The following is a 26057-nucleotide window of genomic DNA, read 5'->3' as shown; positions in this document are numbered from 1 at the left end:
CGTTTTCTTGTTGCTAGCGTCTGCCTGTGTGGGAAGGTGGGATGGGCGTCTTTGGGACCTGTTTTGGCAAAGCTTGGTGTTACTGACACTGACATGTGCTTGTTTGTTTGCTGTACACGACCAGCAGTGCCGCCCAGTGCGGGATAAAGGGGAAGCGGCAATGTGTGCCAGGACACGGCGGACGTGGAAGCGAGTGGGGAGAGCGGCGGGCTCTTTCGGGGAGTGTGTGCCAGGCACGTGCTCTGTTAGCGCCCCGGCGCCGGTCCAGCCCGCTCAGAGGTACCCGTCCGCTCCGGGGACAGTCAAGCGCAGCCATGGCCATCGCACGCATCGCCGCCCAGTACGTTTTCTCCGACTTTCTTCTGAAGGACTCGTCGGAGAACAAGTACAAGGGGCTGCGGCAGGAGCTGGCCGTGGACAAGATCATCAGCTGCTTGGCCGTCGGGCTACCGGTCCTGCTCATCTCGCTGGCCTTCGCGCAGGAAATCAGCACGGGTAAGAGGGGTCCAGCTAGCCAGGCGCACTCGGCTGGTGCCGTCTAACAGACCCCACTCACCCTGCAGCTACAGGCACGCACAGGACGGGCGCCGAAGGAGGGCGCTGTCCCGCACCTATTTCCATGACCCACACCCATCTCCCTGGCCAGCACCCACACAGCAAAACACACACTCCATCATTTGGGATCGGTCAAGAGGGAGGGTTTTAAAATAAATCGGGGGTGGACTTAAATTCTGCAGGTGCTTGCATTTTAAAGTAGGAAGTTTTAAGTGGAAGAAAGCAGCAACACTTGGGTTCACGTCTGCATCGGTAGTGTTGACGTACACATACGCTTCTTCACGTATAGACACGATTTTACATCCCCACTCGATGCTAACTCTATACAAACTCCAGTGCGCCCTACACAGCAAGCACCGTCTGCAGGGACAACGGCCCCTTAGTAAACAAGAGTAAATTTCCTCCCACCCATGTACAGATCGGACCACCCTGGTACCTACACAGCACACTCTCACCAGCCACTCCTGGAGTCTCTGGTGGGCCAGCCCTTAGAAGTCCGCAGCACTGCACCATCTGCAGAGATACCGCGCCAGACATGACCTCATCTCCACGGGACACTACCTGGACCGGATACTTTTATCGTAATCTTAATCGGATATTTCAGATGCAGTGAGGGGGGGTTGGATGTTTTGTGTGTTTTCTTGATTTTAATTGTATTCTTAGTAGCATAAATGTATGCCTCGTAGTTTCACGTGTGTTTCCGGAGCATACATTATGTTTTTTTTGGGGGGGGAGGCATAGCACTTAAAGGAAGGACCAGCGTTGACGTTAACCTTCTAGGAGTTTCACTGAACAGCTAAGAGCAGAGCTGTGGTCGCGGTGTTTTCCATAAGGACATTTTTAATTGAAGACAACATGTATAGGGCGATTCCTAAGTAAACAAGCATTGTAACAGGTCTTGGATGTGCCTATAACTTTTATCCTTGCTTCACAGCATCAGCAATAATGCTGATTATGTTCCGCGTGATCAAAAGGAGGAAAAAAGTGCAATGACCTTGCAGATTTATTTTGTAGGTATGCACATGCATCATTTGTTACCGCTTCTTGGTGGATGAGTAAATAAAAAAGAGTCTTAAGTAGTACAGGTGGGCCAAAAGCAACTTGCCTCCTCGCCCTCCAAAACAAAAGCTAACATTAAAAAAAGAATGACTTTTTGGGTTGAGGAGGCCAAAAAAGAAGCAGGTCGTGTAGCACATGAGGGAGGGAGCAACAAGGAGGGTGGTGTGGACTACGACCCTCGCACACACAGGCCAGCAGAGGCCGCACCAGGCTGCCAGCTTTTCCAGAGTTAATAAGATGATTCTTCCCCATCGTCGGAGCAGCTGGTGTTGCAGGTGGTTTGCTCCTCTCGCTGTTTTTACTATTGGTTCTCCCACTCATTTTTTAGAGATCCATCTGTTATTGTGTCACACGGCTCATAGGTAGCTTCTTCCTCCATGACTTGTGATGGTTACTCACAGATTTTTTTGAACCTCAATATATTCCTCAGTACTTCAGTGCTTCCTCTCTTGGCAGTGATCGTGGTACCATGGACTCTCAATACCACCCACGTTTCCTTTTTTTAGGGCGTGCAAAATTTCTACCCTGTTGCTTACCCTAAGAGTGGGTTTCCCTCCGTTCTCGGCTAGCCTCTTTGTTTTTTGCCTTCCTCGTCTCTTGGGTTGCCGACACGTCAATGACATCGGGTGCCGACTAAGGTACCATTGTCAGTATATCTCGAACCACCCTCTTCATTAACAAATCGTTTGGTACACGGCCAGTGGTGCTATGGGGAGTCTAGCGATACGCCTTCAGGAACTGATATAAACTCCACTCCGAGTCTTTGCCTTTCTCCACTCTAATTAGGAGTGCTCGGTTGAGGGTCCTCATGAGCCTTTCCATTTACCTGCGTTCACTGAGGGATTAGAAGTACATTAAAATAATGCAAGTACTCTTGGAACTCCTTGCCTTGGAAAGGTGGACCATTATCTGTTTTATTTTCCTCAGGCAGTCCTAACAATGCAAAGATTTTCTCGAGGGCTTGTTTTACACACTCAAAAGCCATAGAACTGGCAAGCTCCACTGCTGGAAATTTAGTGTGACTTTCCAGAACCACCAGCGTGAATCTTTTATCTGGAACACTCCCAAAGTCCATGCTCAGGGATGACCATGGTCTGGTAATAGCTTCTTCTATATTCACTGGCACAACAAGAGGCTTCCCACATGTGAGCACACAAGACCGACAGTTCTTCACCTTGTCCTCAACCATCCGGTTCAACTGTGCGGACCCACACTGTGAGGTATGACTATTTGATGGCCTCTGCGGACGAGCTCTTCATTTTCGTTGAACTCATTGCAGCACCGCCACAGTTGTGTCTGAGCTCCTTGCCCTATCTCCGTCAGACCTTGAAGACCGTTGAGGAAATCCTTCCCCTGCCCGTTCCCTTAGAGTGTTGTTGACATGCATCAGGCAGGCATCAGAGCTGGTCGCCCCTACAATCTCTTTCACCATCAGAGCCTTGGGACAGGCCATCTCCGTGATCACCCTTACGAATCCTTCTGCTCCAGTTTCATCTTGCCCCCGGACCTTCATTTATAGTAACACCATGCACAACCCAACTTGACTGGCATCTACAATCAACTCTTTTTGGTGCCTCGGACTGAAATACCCCATGGTGGCGTTGTGCAGAAGAGCTTTCTTTACTTTGTTGAACGCCTGCGCTGCTTTAGCTGTTCATTCCCAGGGCACATCCTTCTGGGTCAAAATTCGAAGCAGTCTAAGATGGTAGCTAAGTTGGGTATAAACCAGCCAGAATAATGGGCCATTCCCAGAAAACTACAACCTCTGACTGATTCCTCGGCACCGCAGCAGTTCTTATAGCTTCCACCTTCTGGGGGTCCACTTGTAGACCATCTTTGGAAAACCTGTATAGGAAGAATTCCCCATTGTTGGCATAGAAAATACACTTTAGGTGGTGGAGAGTTAGTCCTCTTTCTACCAACAGTTGAAGGGTAGCTGTTAGTCACACATGATGTTCCTCCAGAATGTCTGAGAAAATGAGCATGTCATTACTTACCTTGATAACTCCCACCAGTCCAGCTAGGGCCTCACGTATGACGCCCTGAAAGACTTAAGCCACTGATGAGACGCCGAAGCTGAGGAGTTTGAACCGTCTTAGAACTACATGTGTGGAGAACGACATTATGTAATGACTAGACTCCTGCAGTACTAATTGGTGATAGCCAGAGTCTCGGTTGATCTTGGAGAACCATCATGCCCCATTAATGTCTGCTACAATCTCATCAGTTGTTGGTGTGATGTGTCTTTCTCTTCGAATGGCCTGGTTGGGTAGTCTCATGTCCACACACAGTCTTATTGCGTCCTGGCTGTTTGGGGCGATGACCAGGGTTGATACCCATGGAGTGGAGACCGTTACTTTCTCGATCACCCTGGCTCGTTCCAACTGCTCTAACTCCCTCTCTATTAGAGGGCGAAGGTGAAAAGGCACCCTTCAGTGACGCAGAACCACTGGTCTCTCCATGTCGTCAACATGGAGTTTGACCTGCATACCTTTCAAACATCCCAATCCTTGTAACAGTTCTGGAAACTCAGCCAAGATGTCATCAGCATGGGGTTAGTGGATCTACTTTGCAAAAAACACTAGCCAAGGTCTTCAGTGGTGTGACAGCCAAGGAGGGTGCCGGTGTTGCCTTTAGGTACATGACATTTTGTTCTGGTTTTATTGTCCCCATGTGCAGTGCTTAATTTGTGCTTGTTGTTTCCGGTGCTATACACCAGCACTTATTTTTTAGGGCCGGCGCTGAGACTTCTGCCTCGGGCATTTACTGTGAGCAAAAGACACATATGGAAAAGACGGAGGAAGAGAAAAACAAAAAAGCGTCACAATGGGAGAAAGCAGAAAGCTGCAAGAGTGATTTGCAGGGGGCAGGGAGTGGCTGTAAATGGATTGAAGAGGCCCGAGATGGCTTCAGGATTACGATGCCTCAGTATTCCGTGCTCGCACATTTAAATGCAGCGGCCACGTGTTTAGGAGGGGGGCTTTGGGCACCAGCACCTTTTTATTTACAAATTAACCACTGCCCATGGGTGACCTCAAATTTAAACACACCCTTCAACGGAAGAAGGTACGTTTCCCCATATGTGTATATCTTTGCATTTGTTGGGAGTATTTTCAGCCCGGGTTCCAGTCTGAAAAATTGTTCTGCATCAGTGGCATTCACCGAAGCCCATATGTCGATGAGGGCTGTGATTTTCACACCCTTGATATCTACTTGACACCTAAGAGGGGATCTCCTCACCTGATTGTCTCTTCCTGTGAACAATATGGTGAATATCTCTTCGTCATCCTCCTCCTCCGGGCGGTTGGACTGAGCCTGGTCTTATTTTTCATCTTCTAGAGACAGCTGCCTGATGTTCGCAACTTCACCGCCCTTTTTAGGGCCGAGCACGTAAGCGGTCTGAAGCCTGTTGTTATATCTCTGTGGGCTTTTTACCACGCCAACTCTTGCTATTCATTTGTTGTTGTGCTTGTCTTAAATGCTTTATTTTTAATGTTGCATTTTGTGAAATGTCCCTCCTTTGTGTGCTGAGTTCCCTCCCCTGGCGTATTAACTAAGTGAACATTCCTGCACATTTCTGTTGGACATCACACTACGTTACGCTTCCTCCTGTTACAGCGTGTGATGGCCCCTCCTCCAGTTTCGGTTTGCCTTACATCCCAGCTGTGATGCTTTCTAGATATTTAGGCAGGGAGCTAATAACTCTAGCGCTCATGGTAGCGGTGGTCTCTTTGAATCTGCTTGCTTCTGTCCACTGTTTTATACTTCATTTTCAATTCATGTGGCAAGAAAAGTCCAGTTAGGAATTTACAATGCCAGTTGCTCTAACTCGTTACACTTATCGCTGTGTGATTTGAAACAGATCAACTGAAGGGAACCAGAACTTCGCCGCCAAGCGCAGTGCTGGCACACAGCATGCTTGAAGTCCTGGGGCTGCAAACTTAAAATTAAAACAGACCGTAGCACAATGTATGTGCAAATGAGATTGCCCTGTTGCCGAAGGGGTTGCTCCTGTTCTGTCTGCAAGACGTTCTTAGCCCGTGGGTGGGAGCCTGGTTGCACCTGGTCGGTGCTAGTTAAGTTTGCACTGCTGCCGTTTTGTGTAGTAGCTGTTGTGTGCCCCTGATATGCTTGCTATGCATGAAAGTGAAGCTTGTACGGTTTGGTTGGTGAATGAAAGAATTAATATTTTTAAAACGCAACATTTACCCCGTGTGGCAGGAAAGATGACTACATTTACCAGCATGCACGGGGGAGAACCAGCCTAGGCAAGGCACTGTGCTCATATTTTGAGACAACTCAGATAACCGACCTATATTGACAGGGGCGTATCTTCACGGGGTTGGGGGGAGCGGTGTTTAGGATGTTAAACCCTCCTAATAAATGCACTTTGTGATAAGTAGTGGGGACAGGTGCTTCCAGTCGATATTGTGAGATGTCTGTTGGATTGCACCAGGAACTTATACATACAGGGAGTGCAGAATTATTAGGCAAGTTGTATTTTTGAGGATTAATTTTATTATTGAACAACAACCATGTTCTCAATGAACCCAAAAAACTCATTAATATCAAAACTGAATATTTTTGGAAGTAGTTTTTAGTTTGTTTTTAGTTTTAGCTATGTTAGGGGGATATCTGTGTGTGCAGGTGACTATTACTGTGCATAATTATTAGGCAACTTAACAAAAAAAAATATATACCCATTTCAATTATTTATCATTACCAGTGAAACCAATATAACATCTCAACATTCACAAATATACATTTCTGACATTCAAAAACAAAACAAAAACAAATCAGTGACCAATATAGCCACCTTTCTTTGCAAGGACACTCAAAAGCCTGCCATCCATGGATTCTGTCAGTGTTTTGATCTGTTCACCATCAACATTGCGTGCAGCAGCAACCACAGCCTCCCAGACACTGTTCAGAGAGGTGTACTGTTTTCCCTCCTTGTAAATCTCACATTTGATGATGGACCACAGGTTCTCAATGGGGTTCAGATCAGGTGAACAAGGAGGCCATGTCATTAGATTTCCTTCTTTTATACCCTTTCTTGGCAGCCACGCTGTGGAGTACTTGGACATGTGTGATGGAGCATTGTCCTGCATGAAAATCATGTTTTTCTTGAAGGATGCAGACTTCTTCCTGTACCACTGCTTGAAGAAGGTGTCTTCCAGGAACTGGCAGTAGGACTGGGAGTTGAGCTTGACTCCATCCTCAACCCGAAAAGGCCCCACAAGCTCATCTTTGATGATACCAGCCCAAACCAGTACTCCACCTCCACCTTGCTGGCGTCTGAGTCGGACTGGAGCTCTCTGCCCTTTACCAATCCAGCCACGGGCCCATCCATCTGGCCCATCAAGACTCACTCTCATTTCATCAGTCCATAAAACCTTAGAAAAATCAGTCTTGAGATATTTCTTGGCCCAGTCTTGACGTTTCAGCTTGTGTGTCTTGTTCAGTGGTGGTCGTCTTTCAGCCTTTCTTACCTTGGCCATGTCTCTGAGTATTGCACACCTTGTGCTTTTGGGCACTCCAGTGATGTTGCAGCTCTGAAATATGGCCAAACTGGTGGCAAGTGGCATCGTGGCAGCTGCACGCTTGACTTTTCTCAGTTCATGGGCAGTTATTTTGCGCCTTGGTTTTTCCACACGCTTCTTGCGACCCTGTTGACTATTTTGAATGAAACGCTTGATTGTTCGATGATCACGCTTCAGAAGCTTTGCAATTTTAAGAGTGCTGCATCCCTCTGCAAGATATCTCACTATTTTTGACTTTTCTGAGCCTGTCAAGTCCTTATTTTGACCCATTTTGCCAAAGGAAAGGAAGTTGCCTAATAATTATGCACACCTGATATAGGGTGTTGATGTCATTAGACCACACCCCTTCTCATTACAGAGATGCACATCACCTAATATGCTTAATTCGTAGTAGGCTTTCGAGCCTATACAGCTTGGAGTAAGACAACATGCATAAAGAGGATGATGTGGTCAAAATACTAATTTGCCTAATAATTCTGCACTCCCTGTACACACAGACAAAAAAGCGCAAACACCTTCACTCTCTCCGTTTGAAAAGTCCTGAAAATGTTGGCTTTGTTTTTGTTTTTTGTTTTTTCCAAATATTGTGTTTTCTCCTAGTTAATACCCGTACCAATCCACAGTCCTCTCACTTTCTTTCTGGCGTTTTGCATTATATCTTTTACCAGGAAAGAGCAGGCAGAGAAGGACATTCGTATGTGGTGAAAACATCAGCACGCAATTGGTAAAATCCCAAAATCTGACAGTAGTTCAGAAAATGTGTGCACATAAATATATCTCTAGTTCCCAAAAGGCAGATTTGTACTTTTGCCATGGAGCACATTAGAAGGGAGCATCCGGTGTAAAAATGTCAAAACATGGATCACATTAACAGACCGCCACAAGAAAATCCGATAAACGGTCAGAAAAAATATGAAGGGGTCTGAACAAAAGCCCGCAGTTAAACCACCTGGGATACGCCGTCTACTGAGTCGATTTAAATTCAACAGGAGTTCTTGGCAGCCTAGCATGTCCAAGATGTAAAGGAGCCCCAAATGTAAAACTCAAGGAATCTGCAAATAATAAACAAATAAATTAGATTTTTATTTTTTTTATTTTTTATAAACGTAGATTCTCAGAAAACAAATATTTAGAATGTGCATACTTTGATGCACGTGTACAGGTCAATATAAACACATCTTTCTTCTGATGTAATCTGCAGACCGCAGGTCAAGAAATTACTTCAACATAACACACAGAACTGCGACTTTTCTGAGTGGGAATGGTGGAGTGTGTACACAGACAGTAAGCAGATAAGTGGTACAAAACGCTTGGCAAAAAAACGCAAGCGCCTTGCACTCTTCTCATGGCGCCTTAATCTCAGCCCATGCCCACAGTGCATAGGGGGCAAGTTGATCAGAGGTAGATTTGAAGGACACATTGGTAGAGTAACGCGGCAGTGGTTTTAGGTAAGTGTGTCTATTCTTACATGTCAATTACAGATTTAAAATTTAGCCAGGTACATTAAAAAAATGTAAAGCGTTTGATAGATAATTTGTCAGTAGAAATGCAATAAGTCGAGGCTTGAAAACATGTGCCTGTGCTCACTTCTGAGTGCAACATGCGGAGAAGGAACACAATCCATGAATTGTGTTCACGGTCCTTCTGTGACACTGATGCTGTTGAGCTTACAGTACGATACTCTGCAAAGAGATCCTCGGCCAGGGTTCCTCATACAGAAAAATCCTGATGTGCAGCTTTCTCATGAGCACAGTGCTTAATTTGTAAATAAATAGGTGCTGGTGCCCAAGGCCCTCCTCTTAAACACGTGGCTGCTGCAATTCAATGTGTGAACATGGAATACTGAGGCGGCGTACTCCTGAAGCCTTCGCGGGCCTCTTCAATCCATATAAAGCCATCCCCTGCCCCTTCAGCTCACTCTTGCAGCTTTCTTCTTTCTCCCGTTGTGACGCTTTTTCGTTTTTCTCTTCCTCAGTCTTTCCCATATATGTTTTTTGCTCGCAGCAAATGCTTGAGGCAGAAGAATAAGCCCCGTCCCTCAAAAATAAGTGCCGGTGCTCAGCACCAGAAGCAACAAGCACAAATTAAGCACTGCATGAGCAGTGACCCAGGTCATTGACGGCCACAAGAGAAGAGAAAAGGACATACTCAAAATTGACGCATAGCACACACTACATACAGTACAGCCGTCTGTACTTGAGACAAAGGCAAGCACACGCCCACCACACACACGCATACTACAAGCAGTACAGATGCCCGTGTAGTTCATTACACAGGGGTTCACACTGCAGACTCATTAACATGTATTATGTATTCACATTCACACTACACACAAGGACAGCACAATGACGCAGTGAACACAAGTTAGAAGTAAACAGAACAGAGACTTGGGAGCATACAGGCACACTCAATAGATACATGCACAACTAAGGTGCAAACACACAACACAAACATATAAGGTGGCTACAAAGAAAAGCGGTATGGACAAAGCAGAAGTACACAGACTAGAAATTTATCAGTTTACACCACGGACACACACACACAAATACACTAGCCAGATGCATACATAACAAAGTTGCGAACACTACAAACACAGTACTGGTGCTTATTCAAGGACACATAGGGCCTCATTTTGACCCTGGCGGCCCGCGGTACATTGGCGGTAACACCGCCAACAGGCTGGCGGTGTACCGCCAGTGTAATATGACCGGGTCGCATTAGCCACGGACATACCGCGGGCACCTCCACTTGACAGGCAGGCTTTCGCCAGGTGGTCATAATCGCCAGGGCAGCGTTGCAAGCAGCGCTGCCCTGGGGATTATGAGTCACCAACCGCCAGCCTCCCCATGATGGTAAACACTGCCATGGAAAGGCTGGCGGTAAGGGGGACTCGGGGTGCCCCTGGGGGCCCCTGCTCTGCCCATGCACTCCGCATTGGCAGTGCAGGGGCTCCCAGGCACAGCCCCATCGCGCATTTCACTGCCCGAATTTCGGGCAGTGAAATGCACAATGGGTGCTGCTGCATCTGCTGCACATCAACATTGCCGCCTGCTCTGTTATGAGCCGGCGGCAATGTTGATAGCCAGCAGACGGAAACGTCCCAGAGGAAATGTCAAAATAGGGAGCCACAAATACCGCCAGCACTGGCGGTATAGTGGCGCCCGCGGCTTCGGCGGTCTTTTTGAAAGACCGCTGAAGTCGTAATGAGGGCCATAATGTTCAAGGTTATAGATAACACTGGCCATATCTGTTGGCAAACTGTCACGGTGACTTCCTTTGTAGCTCAAGAGGTAACAAAGAAAGGCAACAAAGAAAGTAAACAGTTATTTCCCACTGGGATTCGTGCTTGATTTCACAATGGAAAACTAGAGATATGACAGGCTGAATTCCTTTCTATGTACCTCAAGAATCCACTACATAATGCCTGATTTTTTTCCAGAGTGCAAGATGTAGCCTCTTTTTCATAAAACGTACAAGAACTCCTTGTTTGGCATTCATGACCATCCAGTTGCCTGAGGTATCTTTTTTTTCCTCCAGACTGGTCCGTAATTTAGCAATTTATGCACAGGTAGTTGTTCTGTGCTTCACAGCAACTCTCATATTAAAAAGTAGCGCTATGGAAGAGTAGTGCTAAGACGTTGTCAGTGCTGAATGCATCAGATTGTTTGTTCCATGATTTTCAGTCATGCTAAACAGCAGCTGTGATGCTATTCACCATGGCTAAAAGACATTGACAGTGCCAGTAGCTCTTGGATTGCCGAGACATATTGTTTTTGCCAGTGCTTGTTTTTCATTGCGGCTGCTGCAGCCAAAAGCAAGCCTGTCTGTGCCTACCTGGTTATTAAACTGAAAGTTTATATATTCAGCCAAGACGGTTACATCCGTGCAGTATACTCACAGCGCCATTGATATGGGATGGGTGTTCCAAATAATTATTCTAGGATTCATAGCACCCTCTCCTGTTTGGATACCAACCCCTAGTTTAATTTCCCCCAATGTTATGCTAAGGCAATGGACCTAAATTCTAGGAATGTCTGCTCTCTATTGAAACATGCAACAGCTGTTGGCGATTTTATACAAAAGGATGAATTAGAAGTAAACTTGGTAATTTAAGGTAGGTGTGCCAGAGCTTCTTGAGGCAGTACCAAGGGGTTTCAAACAATATAGAGCTTATGGTAAGGGGGTGGCTGCCATTGCAAAAAAAACAATCTCATGGTGTCTACAATGTCCACCCTCACCATCCGTGGGGTAGTCTGTATGATACAGTATATTACCCCTACTCCTCCAATGACATTTTTATTATTAATATATTGTCTGATGAGCCTACTAACCTTAAAGGCTTAGAAATTGAGATCTGCTTTCTTTGCTAAATCGTTGTTGTCAAGTAGTAGACGATCCAACACAAGTTAAAGGATATACTCATTGCATTTGGCCATATGACTAACAAATGGAAAGTGTGCAAATCAAACCAACTTTGTAGTCAAATCACCCTCTCATCAAATTCTCAATTGCTGCTGATCATGTTAAAGTTAAAACTTAAAAACAAATATTATGTCCCCAAAGTGGACTAAAGTTGACATAAGTACATTTCAGAAGGCATTAGATGATTCCACACCTGCTGATCATTATATGTTGGAGGAAAAATAGGTAGCAAACAATATCTGGATTACCCATGTGGCAGATGTTCTTGTTCCATTTACATCCAAAACAATTACGGAACAAAATAAACCATCTCCTTGGTATTGAGAAGAGTGAGGCAAACTGAAACTATGTTGTGTCATTCAGAGCAGAGATGACAAAGCTTCAAAGTCTCAATTTAAATAATAACCATGAAATGCAAATGCCTACAAAGTGATATTGTACTGCAGCAATTGTATAGTGTTTATTTCCCCTCTATGAGGTGCTGACTCTTTTACCTATGTGGGTATCACACTGCACCATGTAGGATGTGTTGTTGGAAGGATGTTGTCTGTGTTTTGATCCTATGTGAGAAGTGTTTCCATGTTGCTTGTGATGACCACCGACGTGCAGTTATTGTGTTACGGGACGCAGCACATAGCAGTGCAATGAATGATGAAATGTGAAAGACATGGTTTTCGATATGCTAATAGCTTTGAACAGATTTGCAGGTCGCATTATGGTATTTCTTATGATCTAGTCTGCTTAGCTGGTTACTGCACTGGGTTGTTCAATCTGAGTTTTTGTGTATAGTTGTGGTCCAGAGCTGACATAGTTGTAGGGAGAAAGAAATGGAGAGTTCTGTTCAGATGAGCATTTTCATTAGCCTGCCATATCCAAGAGTCTTTGTGAGATATAAAGAAGCACTTAGATTATATAAATATGTGGGACCTGCAGTGGTAGACAGGAATGCAATCCTTTAAATTGTCCTGCAGTGTGTGACAGATCTCTTCAGTTTTTTTTATGCCTGTTCATTTGGTGGTCTGTTTCTTTGGCAGTACAGTGCTGGTGATGGAAAGTATTAACTTATACGCTGATGACACATGGCTGTTAGTTTGGCTTGGTGGAGATCTGACAGCTAGCATGCATATCCAACAATATTGAAGATCCATATGGCAGCGAATGCCAGTAACTGGTTAAAGCTCAACGCAGACAAATGTCAGTAATGGTCATATATGGAAGAACAAACCTTTGGCTTAACTTCTACATAAATGGGCTCTCTGTCAGCCCCAGTACAGGAAGTCAAATGCCAGTAAGTCAAAATCAGTGTTGAGAAACAAGAGGACTAATGCGCAAAGGATTTTGGGGTTTGCAAACCTCTAATTCTGTAAATTAGAGGGTTTCCAAACTCTCAAAACCTTTTTGAAATGTGGTAAAGCTGTTTAACAATTTGGAAAATGTTTTACTCTTGCAATCCCATGTACATACAAGCATACTTGGTTTTTCATGTGGCAAGAAAACCTTGATGTACCTGCATTCTGACAAATCTATTAAAATAACACACCTTGAGCCACATTTACTCTTACAGCAACTTTCAACAACTCAAGTAATTTTCTGAATTGTGGCTTCCTGCCTTTGAATGACAGAAATGCTTGCTGCTAGACTTTTCATCCTTGGTGTGGTCTCCCTTAACTTTTTGCCTCTGTTTCCCAGGTTGTTGATGTGCGCTGGACTCTGTTTTTGCTGTTTTTGTTATTCTGGGCACTTTACAACTGCTAACCAGTGCTAAAGTGCAATTGCTCCTATACAAAATGTGTATGTAATTGGCTTATCCATGATTGGCATATTTGACTTACTAGTAAGTCCCTAGTAAAGTGCATTAGAGGTGCCCAGGGCCTGTAAATCAAATGCTACTAGTGGGCCTGCAGCACTAGTTGTGCCACCCACATAAGTAGCTCTGTAATCACGTCTCAGACCTGCCACTGCATTGTCTGTGTGTGCAGTTTTTAACTGTAATTTCGACTTGGCAAGTGTACCCAGTGGCCAGGCCTAAACCTTCCTTTTTCTTACATGTAAGACACCCCTAAGGTAGGCCTTAGGTAGCCCCAATGGCAGGGTGCAGTGTATGGTTAAGATAGGACATATAATAATGTGTTTTATATGTCCTGACAGTGAAATACTGCTAAATTCGTTTTCACTGTTGCAAGGCCTGTCCCTCTCATAAGTTAACATGGGGACTACCTTTAAATATGATTAAAGTATATATTCCCTTTGGGAGCCGATAGACATATGGAGTTTGGGGTCTCTGAGCTCACAATTTAAAAATACATATTTTAGTAAAGTTAATTTTAAGATTGTGTATTTGAAAATGCCACTTTTCTGTGACTCTGCCTGTTTGTTGATTCCCTGGCTGTGTCAGTTTGACAGTTGGGCTGTTTGCACCTCTCTCTGGACAGTGACACAAAAGGAGCTGGGGTGTAGTCTGCATTTCCTGAAGAACCATCTGTGCTAAGAGGGAGGGAAGGAGTGGCTGCCCTCACACAATGCAGTCTCCAAGCCTCTGGCGTGTGTCTGGGGCCCGGCCTGGGCAAGGCAAGATTTCACAAACAAGAGAGACTTTTCTTTCAAGTAAGCCTACTTCAAAGGGCAAAATGGGTAAAAATGGCACCCAAAACCACAGGCTTTAGAACACTTCTGGAAACCAAGAGGAACCTCTGCCTGGAAAAGAGCTAAAGAGCTGAGAAAGAAAAGCTGCCCTGCCTGTGACTGTGCTGTGTGGAGCCATCCTGCAGTTGCCGCTTCTGCCTGTGCTAGAAGACAAAGGCCCTCATTCTGACCTTGGCGGGCGGCCAAAGTCCCGCCGTCAGATTACCGTTCCGCGGTCGAAAGACCGCGGCGGTAATTCTGACTTTCCCGCTGGGCTGGCGGGCGGTCGCCTTCAGACCGCCCGCCAGCCCAGCGGGAAAGAGGCTTCCACGATGAAGCCGGCTCGGAATCGAGCCGGCGGAGTGGAAGCTGTGCGACGGGTGCAGTTGCACCCGTCGCGTATTTCACTGTCTGCGCAGCAGACAGTGAAATACATGTAGGGGCCCTCTTACGGGGGCCCCTGCAATGCCCATGCCAGTGGCATGGGCACTGCAGGGGCCCCCAGGGGCCCCGCGACCCCCCCTACCGCCATCCGGATCCCAGCGGTCGGACCGCCGGGATCTGGATGGCGGTAGGGGGGGTCGGAATCCCCGCGGCGGTGCAGCAAGCTGCGCCGCCGTGGAGGATTCAATGGGGCGGCGGTACACTGGCGGGAGCCCGCCAGTGGTGCCGGTCCGACCGCGGCTTTACCGCCGCGGTCGGAATCCCCATTGGAGCACCGCCGGCCTGTCGGCGGTGCTCCCGCGGTCCTCCGCCCTGGCGGTCAAAGACCGCCAGGGTCAGAATGAGGGCCAAAGACTGGACTTTCTGTGCCTTCCATCTTGTGAAGAACTCTCCAAGGGCTTGATTTAGAGCATGCCTCCTGTTATTTGAAGTCTCAGGGACAGCAAAGACTTCTCTCTGCCAACACCTGGAGCCTCTGTTGAGACTCCTACTCTGCCAAGTGGTGCCCATCCAGGTCCTGGGACCCTGAAAGGAGAAGCTGGCAGCCCAAGAGTGAGAAATCCACGCACCGACCACCGTGCAGGGAAAAGATCGACACAACTCCGATCTGCGGTTAAAAAATCGACGCCGGCTTCCCAGCAGAAAATCAACGCTCGCCTGCAGCATGGCTGGAAGATCGATGCACACTGCTGGAGAAACGACGTGCAGCATCGCTGACGGAGGCTTGTGAAATCGCAACTCATGCTGCGTGGTTTTCGGATCATCGTGCGGAAGGATTTCTGACACAAACACTGCTGGGCATGTATAAATGACTCAAGGCCTGCCCGGATCGATGCATTGCTCTCCTGTGGAGAGAAGAAACGATGCCCGCTGGCCTGACTGAAGGAGAAAGACGCAAGGTCTCGCCCGTGAGTGAAATTGACACATCGCATGCCCTTTTTGACGCACACTCGCCAGTAAGGAGTTATTTTTTACGCACCCAAGGTAAATTTTAATGTTAACAGCATTAGCGTTGTGTTTAAAACTACATGAAGACTCTTTTTGCTTTTTAATTGATAACTTGACTTGTGTATTGTGGATTTTTGTCGTTTTGGTCTTGTCTTGTTTAGATATGCATTTTCTAATTTTCTAAACCTGTGTTGTGTCATTTTGTAGTGTTTTCATTGAGTTACTCTGTGTGTTGGTACAAATTCTTTACACCTAGCACTCTGAAGTTAAGCCTACTGCACGTGCCAAGCTACCAAGGGGGTGAGCAGGGGTTAGCTGAGGGTGATTCTACTTTACCCTGACTAGATTGAGGGTCCTTGGTTGGACAGGGGGTAGCCTGACTGTCAACCAAAGACCCCATTTCTAACACTTACGAACCCATAACTTCATTTGGTGTTTTGCAGGATGACCATAACACTGCATTGCCTCTGTTCAGTGCTAGATTGTTCTCATATAATAACTTCCAAACACTCTTTGATTGCGTAGTTAGCGCTCTCCACCAACCTGTTTCTTTTGTGATTTACTCAGGCCCACGCACATAAGGTCCTGAAGCCCTCCATCTCCTCAGGTGCATTCCACCAGCCGTAATAATGAGCCTGAAAGCTGCCTTTTCCAAAAATCCCTTCTTGAAGAAATCTATGTCTACTCTTGTGGTAATAGTTACATTTGTCCCGCACCACTCATATAATCACACCTTTCTCTACTGCTCTATTTACAGGGTCAACTAAGTCTAATACCACTTTTATCCAAGATTCATCTTGAACCTCTGTTGGTGAAAGGGTAATTCTTCTGCTTTCCGAAAAAGGTGTAATCACTTCCTCATCATATTTCATTTTCCACGTGGCATCTTCTTAAGAACCGCTATGCTTATGTAGGAAAAAAATCCTGAATCAATCTTTTCCACTGAACAAACCTGTTCCGTATTACCCAGGATAATTACAAGCCATCATCTCCAGAAATCCTCCAGCTGGCTGTCTTACTTTGTGGGCTTTCAGTGCAATCTTTCCCTCATCCCTGTTCACAACACACACCTCACTTTTTGCATCTAAGGACCAACCATCTCCTCACTGTGTGCTCAATGCCCACTTCACTTTTAGGTTTTCCACGCAAAAATGTTCTTTCCACGTTAGATTTATTGGTACAGTGCACTATCTGATCCCTAATAAGAGCTTTGTTGAATTAATCAAATTCACGGGTGCATGGTAACTCCAGCAGAGTGATGCCTTACTTTCTTGTGCATTTGTTAAGATTTTTTGTCTTTCAAGAAATATGTTTATGTATATAAATTATTCACTATTCTTATGCACATGCCATGAACATCTCTCCAACTAGCAATTTCTTGGAGGTTGTCCTAGATTGTGTATGCTTCTATTTCCAGATTGTATGATAGATCTGTCAGTTACTGACATGGTGAACAACAACCAATAGCTGTTCACTGTTTTTTAGGTTGAGCATAGGCACCGCTGTCTGCAAGACGTATTCAATATGGGCTTTTAAGCACTCCCACTCTTGCCATTAGTTTTTTGTTGTGCTTGTCTTAGGTGCTTCTTTTTTATTGATCCATTTATCAAAATGCCTCTCCCTTTTGTGATTAATTCCCTCCCAGGTGATTTCACTAAAAGAAAGTTTTTGTTGGCCATCACACTATGTCATGCTTCCTCCTGTTACAGCATGTGATGGCCCCTCTTCCCTCCTCCATCTGGTACTTGGTTCTACGTCGCTTAAAACGCACCACGCCAGCCTTTTAATTTTTTAGGGTCGAGCACGCAAGCATTCTGGCCTGTTGTAATCTCTCTGTGGGCTTTTAACCACGTCCACTCTTGCTATTCATTGTTTGTTGTGCTTGTTTTAAATGCTTAATTTTTATTGGTGCATTTTGTGAAATGTCCCTCCTTCGTGTGCTGAGTTCCCTCCCCCAGGCGATTTCACTAAGTGAACATTTTTGTTGGCCATCACACTATGTCACACTTCCTCCTGTTACAGCTTGTGATGGCCCCTCTTCAAGTTTTGATTTGCCTTTCATCCAGCCGCGATTCTTTCTAGACATTCACGCAGAGAGACAATAACTCTCGCGCCCACACTCATTGCGGGTGTGGTGCTTTGAATCGCCTTGCTTCTGTTAGCTGTTTTACTTTTTATTATTAGTTTATGTGGCAAGAAAAGTCCTGATAGGAATTTACAACGCTAATAGCTGCAACTCCAGTGAACGCAAGACCCATTGCATTGCAAATGCTTGTTTTGGCTGAGGTTCCAATAACACTGGAGCTGTGGGCTTCTTTTGTGAAGTGATTCAAACGGCCGTATTTAGGTCATGGTTTGCCTTGTACTGGACATCCTCTTGGTGGGTGGCCCTCCATCTCTCAATCACCACACCCCTTCTTACTGGGCTTGGCACTGGTGGCCGTATACAGCCTTACTGGTCATCACTGAATTGCTTCTACATGCACCTCTTTTATTTTCACTGCTGGGGAACTCGCCTAAACGTTAGAGGTGCGGGTAAGCACAGACTCCATCACCCCTGCCCAACTTTCCTCCAGCTCATGGGACTGAGCCAAGATTAAGCTGTCATCTAGGGTTAGGTTATGCCAGGCTGCATCAATATCAGTTTCCGAAGGTTGGACAACCGGCATCCTTGAATCAACTGTGCTCTGATTTCGTCTTGCTTGTCGATTCCTGTGCACGTGCTGGCCAGTTTGCACAGCTGCACAAGGAACGTGTCCACTGACTCCCATTCTTGAGGTTCTTGGCGAAGTTTGAACCTTTCGTAGCCTGAGTTCAATTGGAAGTTAAAATGGCTATTCAGAGCTGCTATGGCAGTATCAAAATCATCATCAGCTCCTTTATTTGGCTGGTCCTCGTACAATTCATCTCCCACCATGTGCAGCATCATTGACCTCATAACAGCGCCATCCATTTCATGCGTGGCACAAAAGTAATGTTACAGCCTGTCAATGCACATGTGCCACCGCGGCATGGCCAGCACAGGATCATCAACTCGGCTAAATGGCAGCAGTGTTGTGACTGGCATTCACGCAATGTTGTTGTGCTGGGGTGCTACTCTGTAGTGCTTTCCTCTTATTTAGTTTCTAAGCACTAACATAACACAACAGAAATGCACTTCTGAGGTCAAAGAAGACTTTTATTGTTGTTAATTCTTCCCCAACCACAATATTTATGAATGACGAATTAGTAGCTTTCAAGTCCGCGTTAATCAAACAAAATATATCAGTTTGAAATATACACAGCAGGTTATATTTATAAGATATTGAATGCAAAGCAAAACAAATACTTCACCGTGTGGGAACTATCTACAGCTTCATCTTTCTAAGGTCTGCAAGCTGATGACCCCTGTCAGCCGCGAGAAAGAGATTCATCTACCCACACGGGATTGCTGGCAGCTGGCGCCAAGCTCCAGCACGAGGTCCGGCAGATTCGAATCTGACTCTCTGCAGCCTGTTACATTTGTTACAAAGGTGTGCCCCCTCCTCTCAGACCTGGGAAACTGAGCAAGCCTTTTGGAGACTGGCCAGGTCTCCAAGACTACTCCTGTTCCCAAGCTCAAGCGAAGAAAAAACAACACCCATGTACTCTCTCTTATCATGTCTAGTCTACTGTGAGAAAAACATCTTGGTTCTCTTGTGCAAAAACACAGCTTGGAAAAATACAGCTTGGATTCTCAACTGCAATGTCTAACTCCACGTTAAAGGCAATGGGCAGCTAACCTAGATATCAAATGCAATGTCATGTTAAAGGCAATAGGCAGCTAACCTGAATACAAAATGCAATGTCTTATATCATGTCAAAAGCCCATAGGCAGCTGAGCTGAATATAAAATGCAATGTATAATATCATGTCAAAGCCAATAGGCAGCAAAGCCAATAGGCAGCTGAGCTGATCATGTCAAAGCCAATAGGCAGTTAAGCTGAATACAAAATGTAGTGTATAATATCATGTCAAAGCCAATAGGCAGTTAAGCTGAATACAAAATGCAATATATAATATCATGTCAAAGCCCATAGGCAGAATATCTAATAGCATGTCAAAGTCAATAGGCAGCTAAATTGAATACATCATGTCAAAGCCAATAGGAATGCAATGTCAAAGCCAATAGGCGGCTAGACTGGATACAGCATGTCAAAGCCAATAGGCAGAATACAGAATGTAATGGCTAATGCAATGTCAAAGCCCATAGGCGGCTCAACTGAATACAGAAAGTAATGGCTAATGCCATGTCAAAGCCAACAGGCAGAATACAGAATGTAATGACTAATGCAATGTCAAAGCCAATTGGCAGAAAACAGAATGCAATGTCAAAACCCATAGGCGGCTAAACTGAATACAGAAAGTAATGGCTAATGCCATGTCAAAGCCCATAGGCAGAATACAGAATGTAATGACTAATGCAATGTCAAAGCCCATAGGCGGCTAAACTGAACAAAACATACCATGTGCTACTGGTGAACATTGAGCAACTAATATGCGCAGTGGTGAAACACAAAGTCATTGGTCAAAACAAACTCCATCAAATGGCAGTACATACTCCCAGAGGTGGTATCGACATGGTGCCTTCATTGTCTGCCGTGGGCATGAGGATGTTGTTTCCACTGGAGCCTGCTTCTCTCTCTGCCCCAGCCCTTGTTTTATGTTAGCATTTTCCCCTTCACTAGGGGCTCCTGAGCTGTGACTTTGATGACCTCATTCTCCAGCCCTTGAAAATTACATCCAAGGTAACGTTGCAGGGGTCTTTCCTCACACTAATGTCACTGTATGATCCCCCAGGCGGGCAACGGAACTACACTGTGCAACAATCATCCTCTGGGCATCTGCAAGCCAAACCTGCAGTCGCTGACTGCCAGCCACATTTAATATAGTCCCAAAGGGGAGGGGCCACTTCACTTTCAGGCCTTTGCTCTTCCTCCCCGCATGTTCCTAGGCACGGTCACCGGCACTCTGTCTTTTCACAGTCGGTACATTGCCAGTAGCGGATGTACATCAGGAACACAACAGCAGCCTTGCCTTCAGTCCTGGATGTGATCCTCCCTCACCCTACCTGCACGAGCCACCAGAAGGAGTCGCTCTGCTCCAGGAACACAACTGCCGGCTACACCCCAGCTCCCTTTGTGTTACTGTCTAGTGTGAGGTGCAACCAGCCCAACTGTCAAACTGATCCAGACAGGGAATCCACAAACAGGCAGAGTCACAGAAATGGTATAGGCAAGAAAATGCTCAATTTCTAAGAGTGGCATTTTCAAACACACAATCTCAAAATCAACTTTACTAAAAGATGTATTTTTTTAATTGTGAGCTCAGTGACCCCAAACTCCACATGTCCATCCACTCCCAAAGGGAATCTACACTTTAATCATATTTAAAGGTTGCCCCCATGTTAACCTATGAGAGGGACAGGCCTTGCATCAGTGAAAAACGAATTTAGTAATATTTCACTGTTAGGACATATAAAACACATTACTATATTCCTACCTAAACCATATACCGCACCCTGCCCTTGGGGCTACCTAGGGCCTACCCTAGGGGTGTCTTATATGTAAGAAAAGGAAAGGTTTAGGCCTGGCAAGTGACTACACTTGCCAAGTCGAATTTACAGTTAAAGCTGCACACACAGACACTGCAGTGGCAGGTCTGAGACATGATTACAGAGTTACTTATTTGGGTGGCACAACCAGTGCTGCAGGCCCACTAGTAACATTTGATGTACAGGCCCTGGCACCTCTAGTGCACTGTAGTAGGGACTTACTAGTAAGTCAAATATGCCAATCATGGATAAGCCTGTTACATACACATTTTGTAAAAGAGCACTTGCACTTTAGCACTGGTTAGCAGTGCCCAGAGTAAAAAAACAGGAAAATCAGAGTCCAGCACACATCAACAACCTGGGAAACAGAGGCAAAAAGTTAAGGGAGACCACACCAAGGATAAAAAGTCTAACAATGACACTGGGTAGCGAGACAGAGATAAATGCCAGCCAGAGAGAGAAAGAGTTTGAGATAGAGAATTACATTAAGCATAGGTCTACTAGAGAGAGGGTTCACTTTCCTAATGGGCCCCGTGGAAGATGGGGACCCTGGGCAATTTTCTTCTTTGCCTATGCCTTAAAACAGCTCTGCTGCTTCATCAAGCTGGGCACCAACCATGAGCAGCCACTCTTAATCTGGCACAAAAACGAATGTAAAGGGGAACTCAAGAATGCTGACTTTGAATTTACAAGCACCATTCATATTTGGGGCTAAACAGGGACTCATGTTTGATCAGCCTTGACAAAAAACAGAAAGTGAAAGAGTAAAGTATGGTAAAAGGTCCCAACTTTATTATTAAAAAAAAATAACAGTACGCGTCAAACTCCTCTACAGATCAAGTTAACACCAGATAGAGAATGGCTTGAAGCAACAGGAAGCACAATAGAGGGAAGAAAAGCACACTATGAAGACAGGCATTGAAAACAAACACATCCACTCTTGTGGATTGCTTCAAATAAAAGAAAAAAGTAGTTCCCTAAAAGCGAGCAGAGGAAGGACATATTTAAAGAGGCTGTGCTCCAGTGGAGGTACTGACACAAAATGGAGAAGACAAGCCATTGAATAGGAAGCAAACAAATGAGTGACAATAAAGCCAACCAATGGTAAACAGTGGGCGTCTACAAGCCCCTCTATGTTATTGGTAAGCCCACAATATGTCTTTCATAACCATACAGCTTGCACTGTCTGCTAGGCTCGACCAAAAAGGAAGATCTTCCTTGAGTCATTCTGAAGTTTTCTGCTCAAGGGCTATTCCTGTAATTATCTGGTGAAGTCATCCTAAACCATCCTGAAGTATTTGTATAGGCCAAAGTATTTAAATGAGATGACTCTAGAATCATCACAAAAACTATTCTAGGCTGGTGTTCTGAGAACCTCCACTGACAGTGAGTGATGAGCTTTTACTACCCCAGGAATGCCAATTGACAGCTCAAAGATGAGTGTAAATTACTACAAGATGATTTCAGAGCAACTGCCTGATGACTGTGGATTACTCATGGATGATGCCATGGCAACGTCAGGATTGTAGTAGATTACTCTTGGATGATTTCTTAACTTCAAAATGAGTACGGATTACTACAGGATGATTCCATGACAACTTCAGAATGACTGGGGGTTACTTCTAGATGATTTCATGACAATTGCAGGGCAAATAAATGTTGCTCCTGGATGATACCATGAAAAGTTCTGAATGATTCGTGGATAACCAATGAATGAATAAATATAGTTAGGTAGGACTACACCCTTAAAGCAGTTAATTCTCTGATGACTTTTTTTTCTTCATTGTCTCCGAAGTAGTGTTGGAATACTGGTTTGGTGGTAAGTTAATACTTGTAGGAGGAGCACCTCCATGCTCTTTCCCCCCCTGCAGAGCCCCTCAAGTAGTTCTGGAGTACTGGAGGACTGATTTGTAGAAATGAGTTACATGGAGATGGTTCCCCTCCAAGTATTACTTGGCAACAAAACGAAACATGCTTGACTGTAGTAAATGTACCTTCTTTATACAATACTAAGAATTTTAAATTAATCACCTTAATTTGAGATACGCAGCTTTATCTAAATATTTTTAATATGGTTGCCTGCAACAGAATACTGGAAAACAAATTGGATGAAATAAGAATCATTTAAAATGACTCACAAACATTTAGGCCCTCATTATGAGTCTGGCGGTTCTTGGTCCACCAGACTCGTGGTGGTGATGTTACCGCCTCTTGGCCGGCAGTAAAGACTGCCATATTACAACTTCATCGGTTTAGCTGAAGCCAAACCGCCGAAACGTCACCCGTACCGCCAGGGCTGTCAGGCCGGAGGTGCTCATTGCAATACTGCCATCAGTATTACACCTTGGCAGACCGCCAGCATTTTCATGGTGGTTGCACTGCCACAAAAATGCTGGCGGTCAGACACCCAGTGACAGGCATCTCCATTCCTGTCGCTGGCAGACACCCCCCAATACGACCACACACTTACATTCACGCACCCTCACTCACCACGCATTTGCTTACATACAACCCCACACACGCGCAGCCAAACACGCACTCAGATACACCCATTCACCCGCACCCAAACACGCACTCAGATACACCCATTCACTCGCACCCAAACATGCACTCAGATACACCCATTCACTTGCACCCAAACATGCATCAGATACACCCATTCACTTGCACCCAAACACGCACTCAGACATACACACACACTCGCATGCACGCACACAGACATACACATACACTCGCATGCACACACTCAAACAAACACTCGCATGCACGCACTCAGACATACACATACACTTGCATGACACACTCAGACATACACATACACTTGTATGCACACACTCAAACATACATCCTTTCCCCCCCTTGGCATACACTCTCTTATACACACACACATACATCCCCTTGCCCACGCATTCATACTCACACACAGATACCACTCACATTCACACACACACTCTTTCGGACAATCAACTTCTTTGGGGAGGGGGTTGTCTGGGAGGGGATGGGTACCAGCGCTTTACACCGCCGGCACCGCACAGGCTTGCAGGAAACCGCTGTGCAGTATTACGGATTGTAATATGGAAGGGCGGAGTCCTGTTGGCGTGGCAGTGCCGGCGGTGGAAACCACCTCTATTACGACGTCGACAAGAAAATGTAATTTTAAGGAAAAATCTAAAATTGCATTAAAATTGGGTGGAGTTTAGGAGTAGTGACAGGTTTTTGAGTTGAGAGAATATGTGATGTTTAAGGGCAATGAGGGTTTTTTATGGGTCTGGGATGAGTGGAATTCAGGTGTAGAAAGGGTTATTTAGGGCTCAGTGATGGGTGGAATTTAGACGCTGTGATGCTTTTTAAGAGATCAAAAATGGGTGGAGTGTAGGGGTGTTGAGGAGTTTTTAGGGTTCCTGGAAGGGCAGAATATAGGGTTCGTGAGTTTTTTTGTGGTTTATTGCTAGGTAAAATTTTGGGGTGGTGATGGGTTTTTAGGGTTCATAAATGGGTGGTGTTTACGGGTGGTGAATGATTTTAGGGGTCAAGGATGGGTGGATTTACAGGTGGCAAGGGTTTTAGGGTTTAGTGATTGTTAGAGCTTTAGGGGTGGTGCAGGGTTTTTAGGGTTTCATGAATGGATGGGGTTTAGGAATGATGAAGGGCATTTAGGCATCAGTGGATGTTGTTTAGGGGTGGAGAGGAGTTTGTAGGGATCTTGGACCAGTAGACTATAGGGATGATGTGATATGTTTAGGGGTTAAGGGTGGGTGGTGTTGAGGGGTGGCAATGGGTTTTATAGGTTCAGGAATGTGTGGAGTTTGGGCATAGCAAGTGTTTTTAGGGTTCAGGACTGAGTGGAGTTTAGGTATCAAGGGTGGGTGTAGTTTAGGCATGGTGAGGGATTATTGGAGTGCAATGATGGATAGTGTTTAGGCATGGTGGGGGAGTCAGCATTGATGGTGTTTAGGGGTGATGAGGAGTCAGCAAATTAAAAGCTTCTGAAGTAATTGAGAAAGCAAAAGATGTGAATCCGAAGTTATGCCCCTGAAGTTAAGCACATAAATAAATACAGAGACAAAAATGTTTCTGAAAGTAAGACTTGCATACTAGGTATTTGCATCTTAATAAATAAGCTTTGAAAAGCCAGTTAAAAAAAATCAGACACTAGAATTGTTTTTTTAGGGAATGGTAAATGCCATTCATCCTGTAAAATTCCATTATGCAGAAAAATGGCTTCATACTAATGGCTTTCCTTGAAATAATTTTTCTATGAAATCACATACAACCCTGTGTGCTATCACTGCAGTTTACAGTTTCCTCAATATGTAGTGTGCATCTTAAGATGGGAACAGAAACTGTTTACTCATTTGGAGATTTTTTTTTGTTTCTATGTATTTGTTTATTTATGTGTGTATGTGGTCTTTCTACAGAGGAACCATCGCCAAAAAGCAGCGAAGTGCTCTACGTGCTCAAAGTCAGCATAAAGTTAATGTGTGATTGGAGAGGTAGCTGGGTTGTGGACTGGTAATGCATTCTGATGTAGTGTTCCACTCTTTCCTAAATTGGAGCAGGGTTGTGGCAGTAATGATAGATAAGGGGATGTTATTCCAGATCACAAGTATATAGATGAAAAAAGTGTTGTAGGAAATGACCGTCATTTGCAAGGTGTACCCCCAGATTGTTGCCCTATCTGTTTCTGCTGGCTTAGAGCTCTGTGCACTTTACCCCTGCTAACCAGTGACAAAATGCCTGTGCTCCCTTTTTAAAAATGGTTGATTATGCAGAATCCTAACTGGCATATTTATTAATCCTACATCCCTAGTATGTCTTACAAGGTGTACCCCGGACCTGTGTGTTAAACGTCACTAGTGGACCACAGCACCTGTTGTGCAAATCGCTACAGG

General features: G+C 45.2%; 1 protein-coding gene across 1 annotated transcript in view; it reads left to right on the top strand.

The window, feature by feature from the left end:
* The first annotated feature begins 204 nt into the window (after window positions 1–204).
* Window positions 205–26057, top strand: part of LOC138249236 (pannexin-1-like) — a 195078-nt gene continuing 169225 nt past the window's right edge. Inside the window, exon 1 of the mRNA XM_069203208.1 lies at window positions 205–495. Within this exon, the coding sequence (XP_069059309.1) occupies window positions 315–495 (181 nt within the window). The 5' untranslated portion in view covers window positions 205–314. The remainder of the gene's footprint in view (window positions 496–26057) is intronic.

This window comes from Pleurodeles waltl, chromosome 8 (assembly GCF_031143425.1).
Source record: "Pleurodeles waltl isolate 20211129_DDA chromosome 8, aPleWal1.hap1.20221129, whole genome shotgun sequence".
Taxonomy (NCBI): domain Eukaryota; kingdom Metazoa; phylum Chordata; class Amphibia; order Caudata; family Salamandridae; genus Pleurodeles; species Pleurodeles waltl.
The sequence above is the reverse complement of the archived record's forward strand: the minus strand, read 5'-3'. Positions and strand labels throughout refer to the sequence as shown.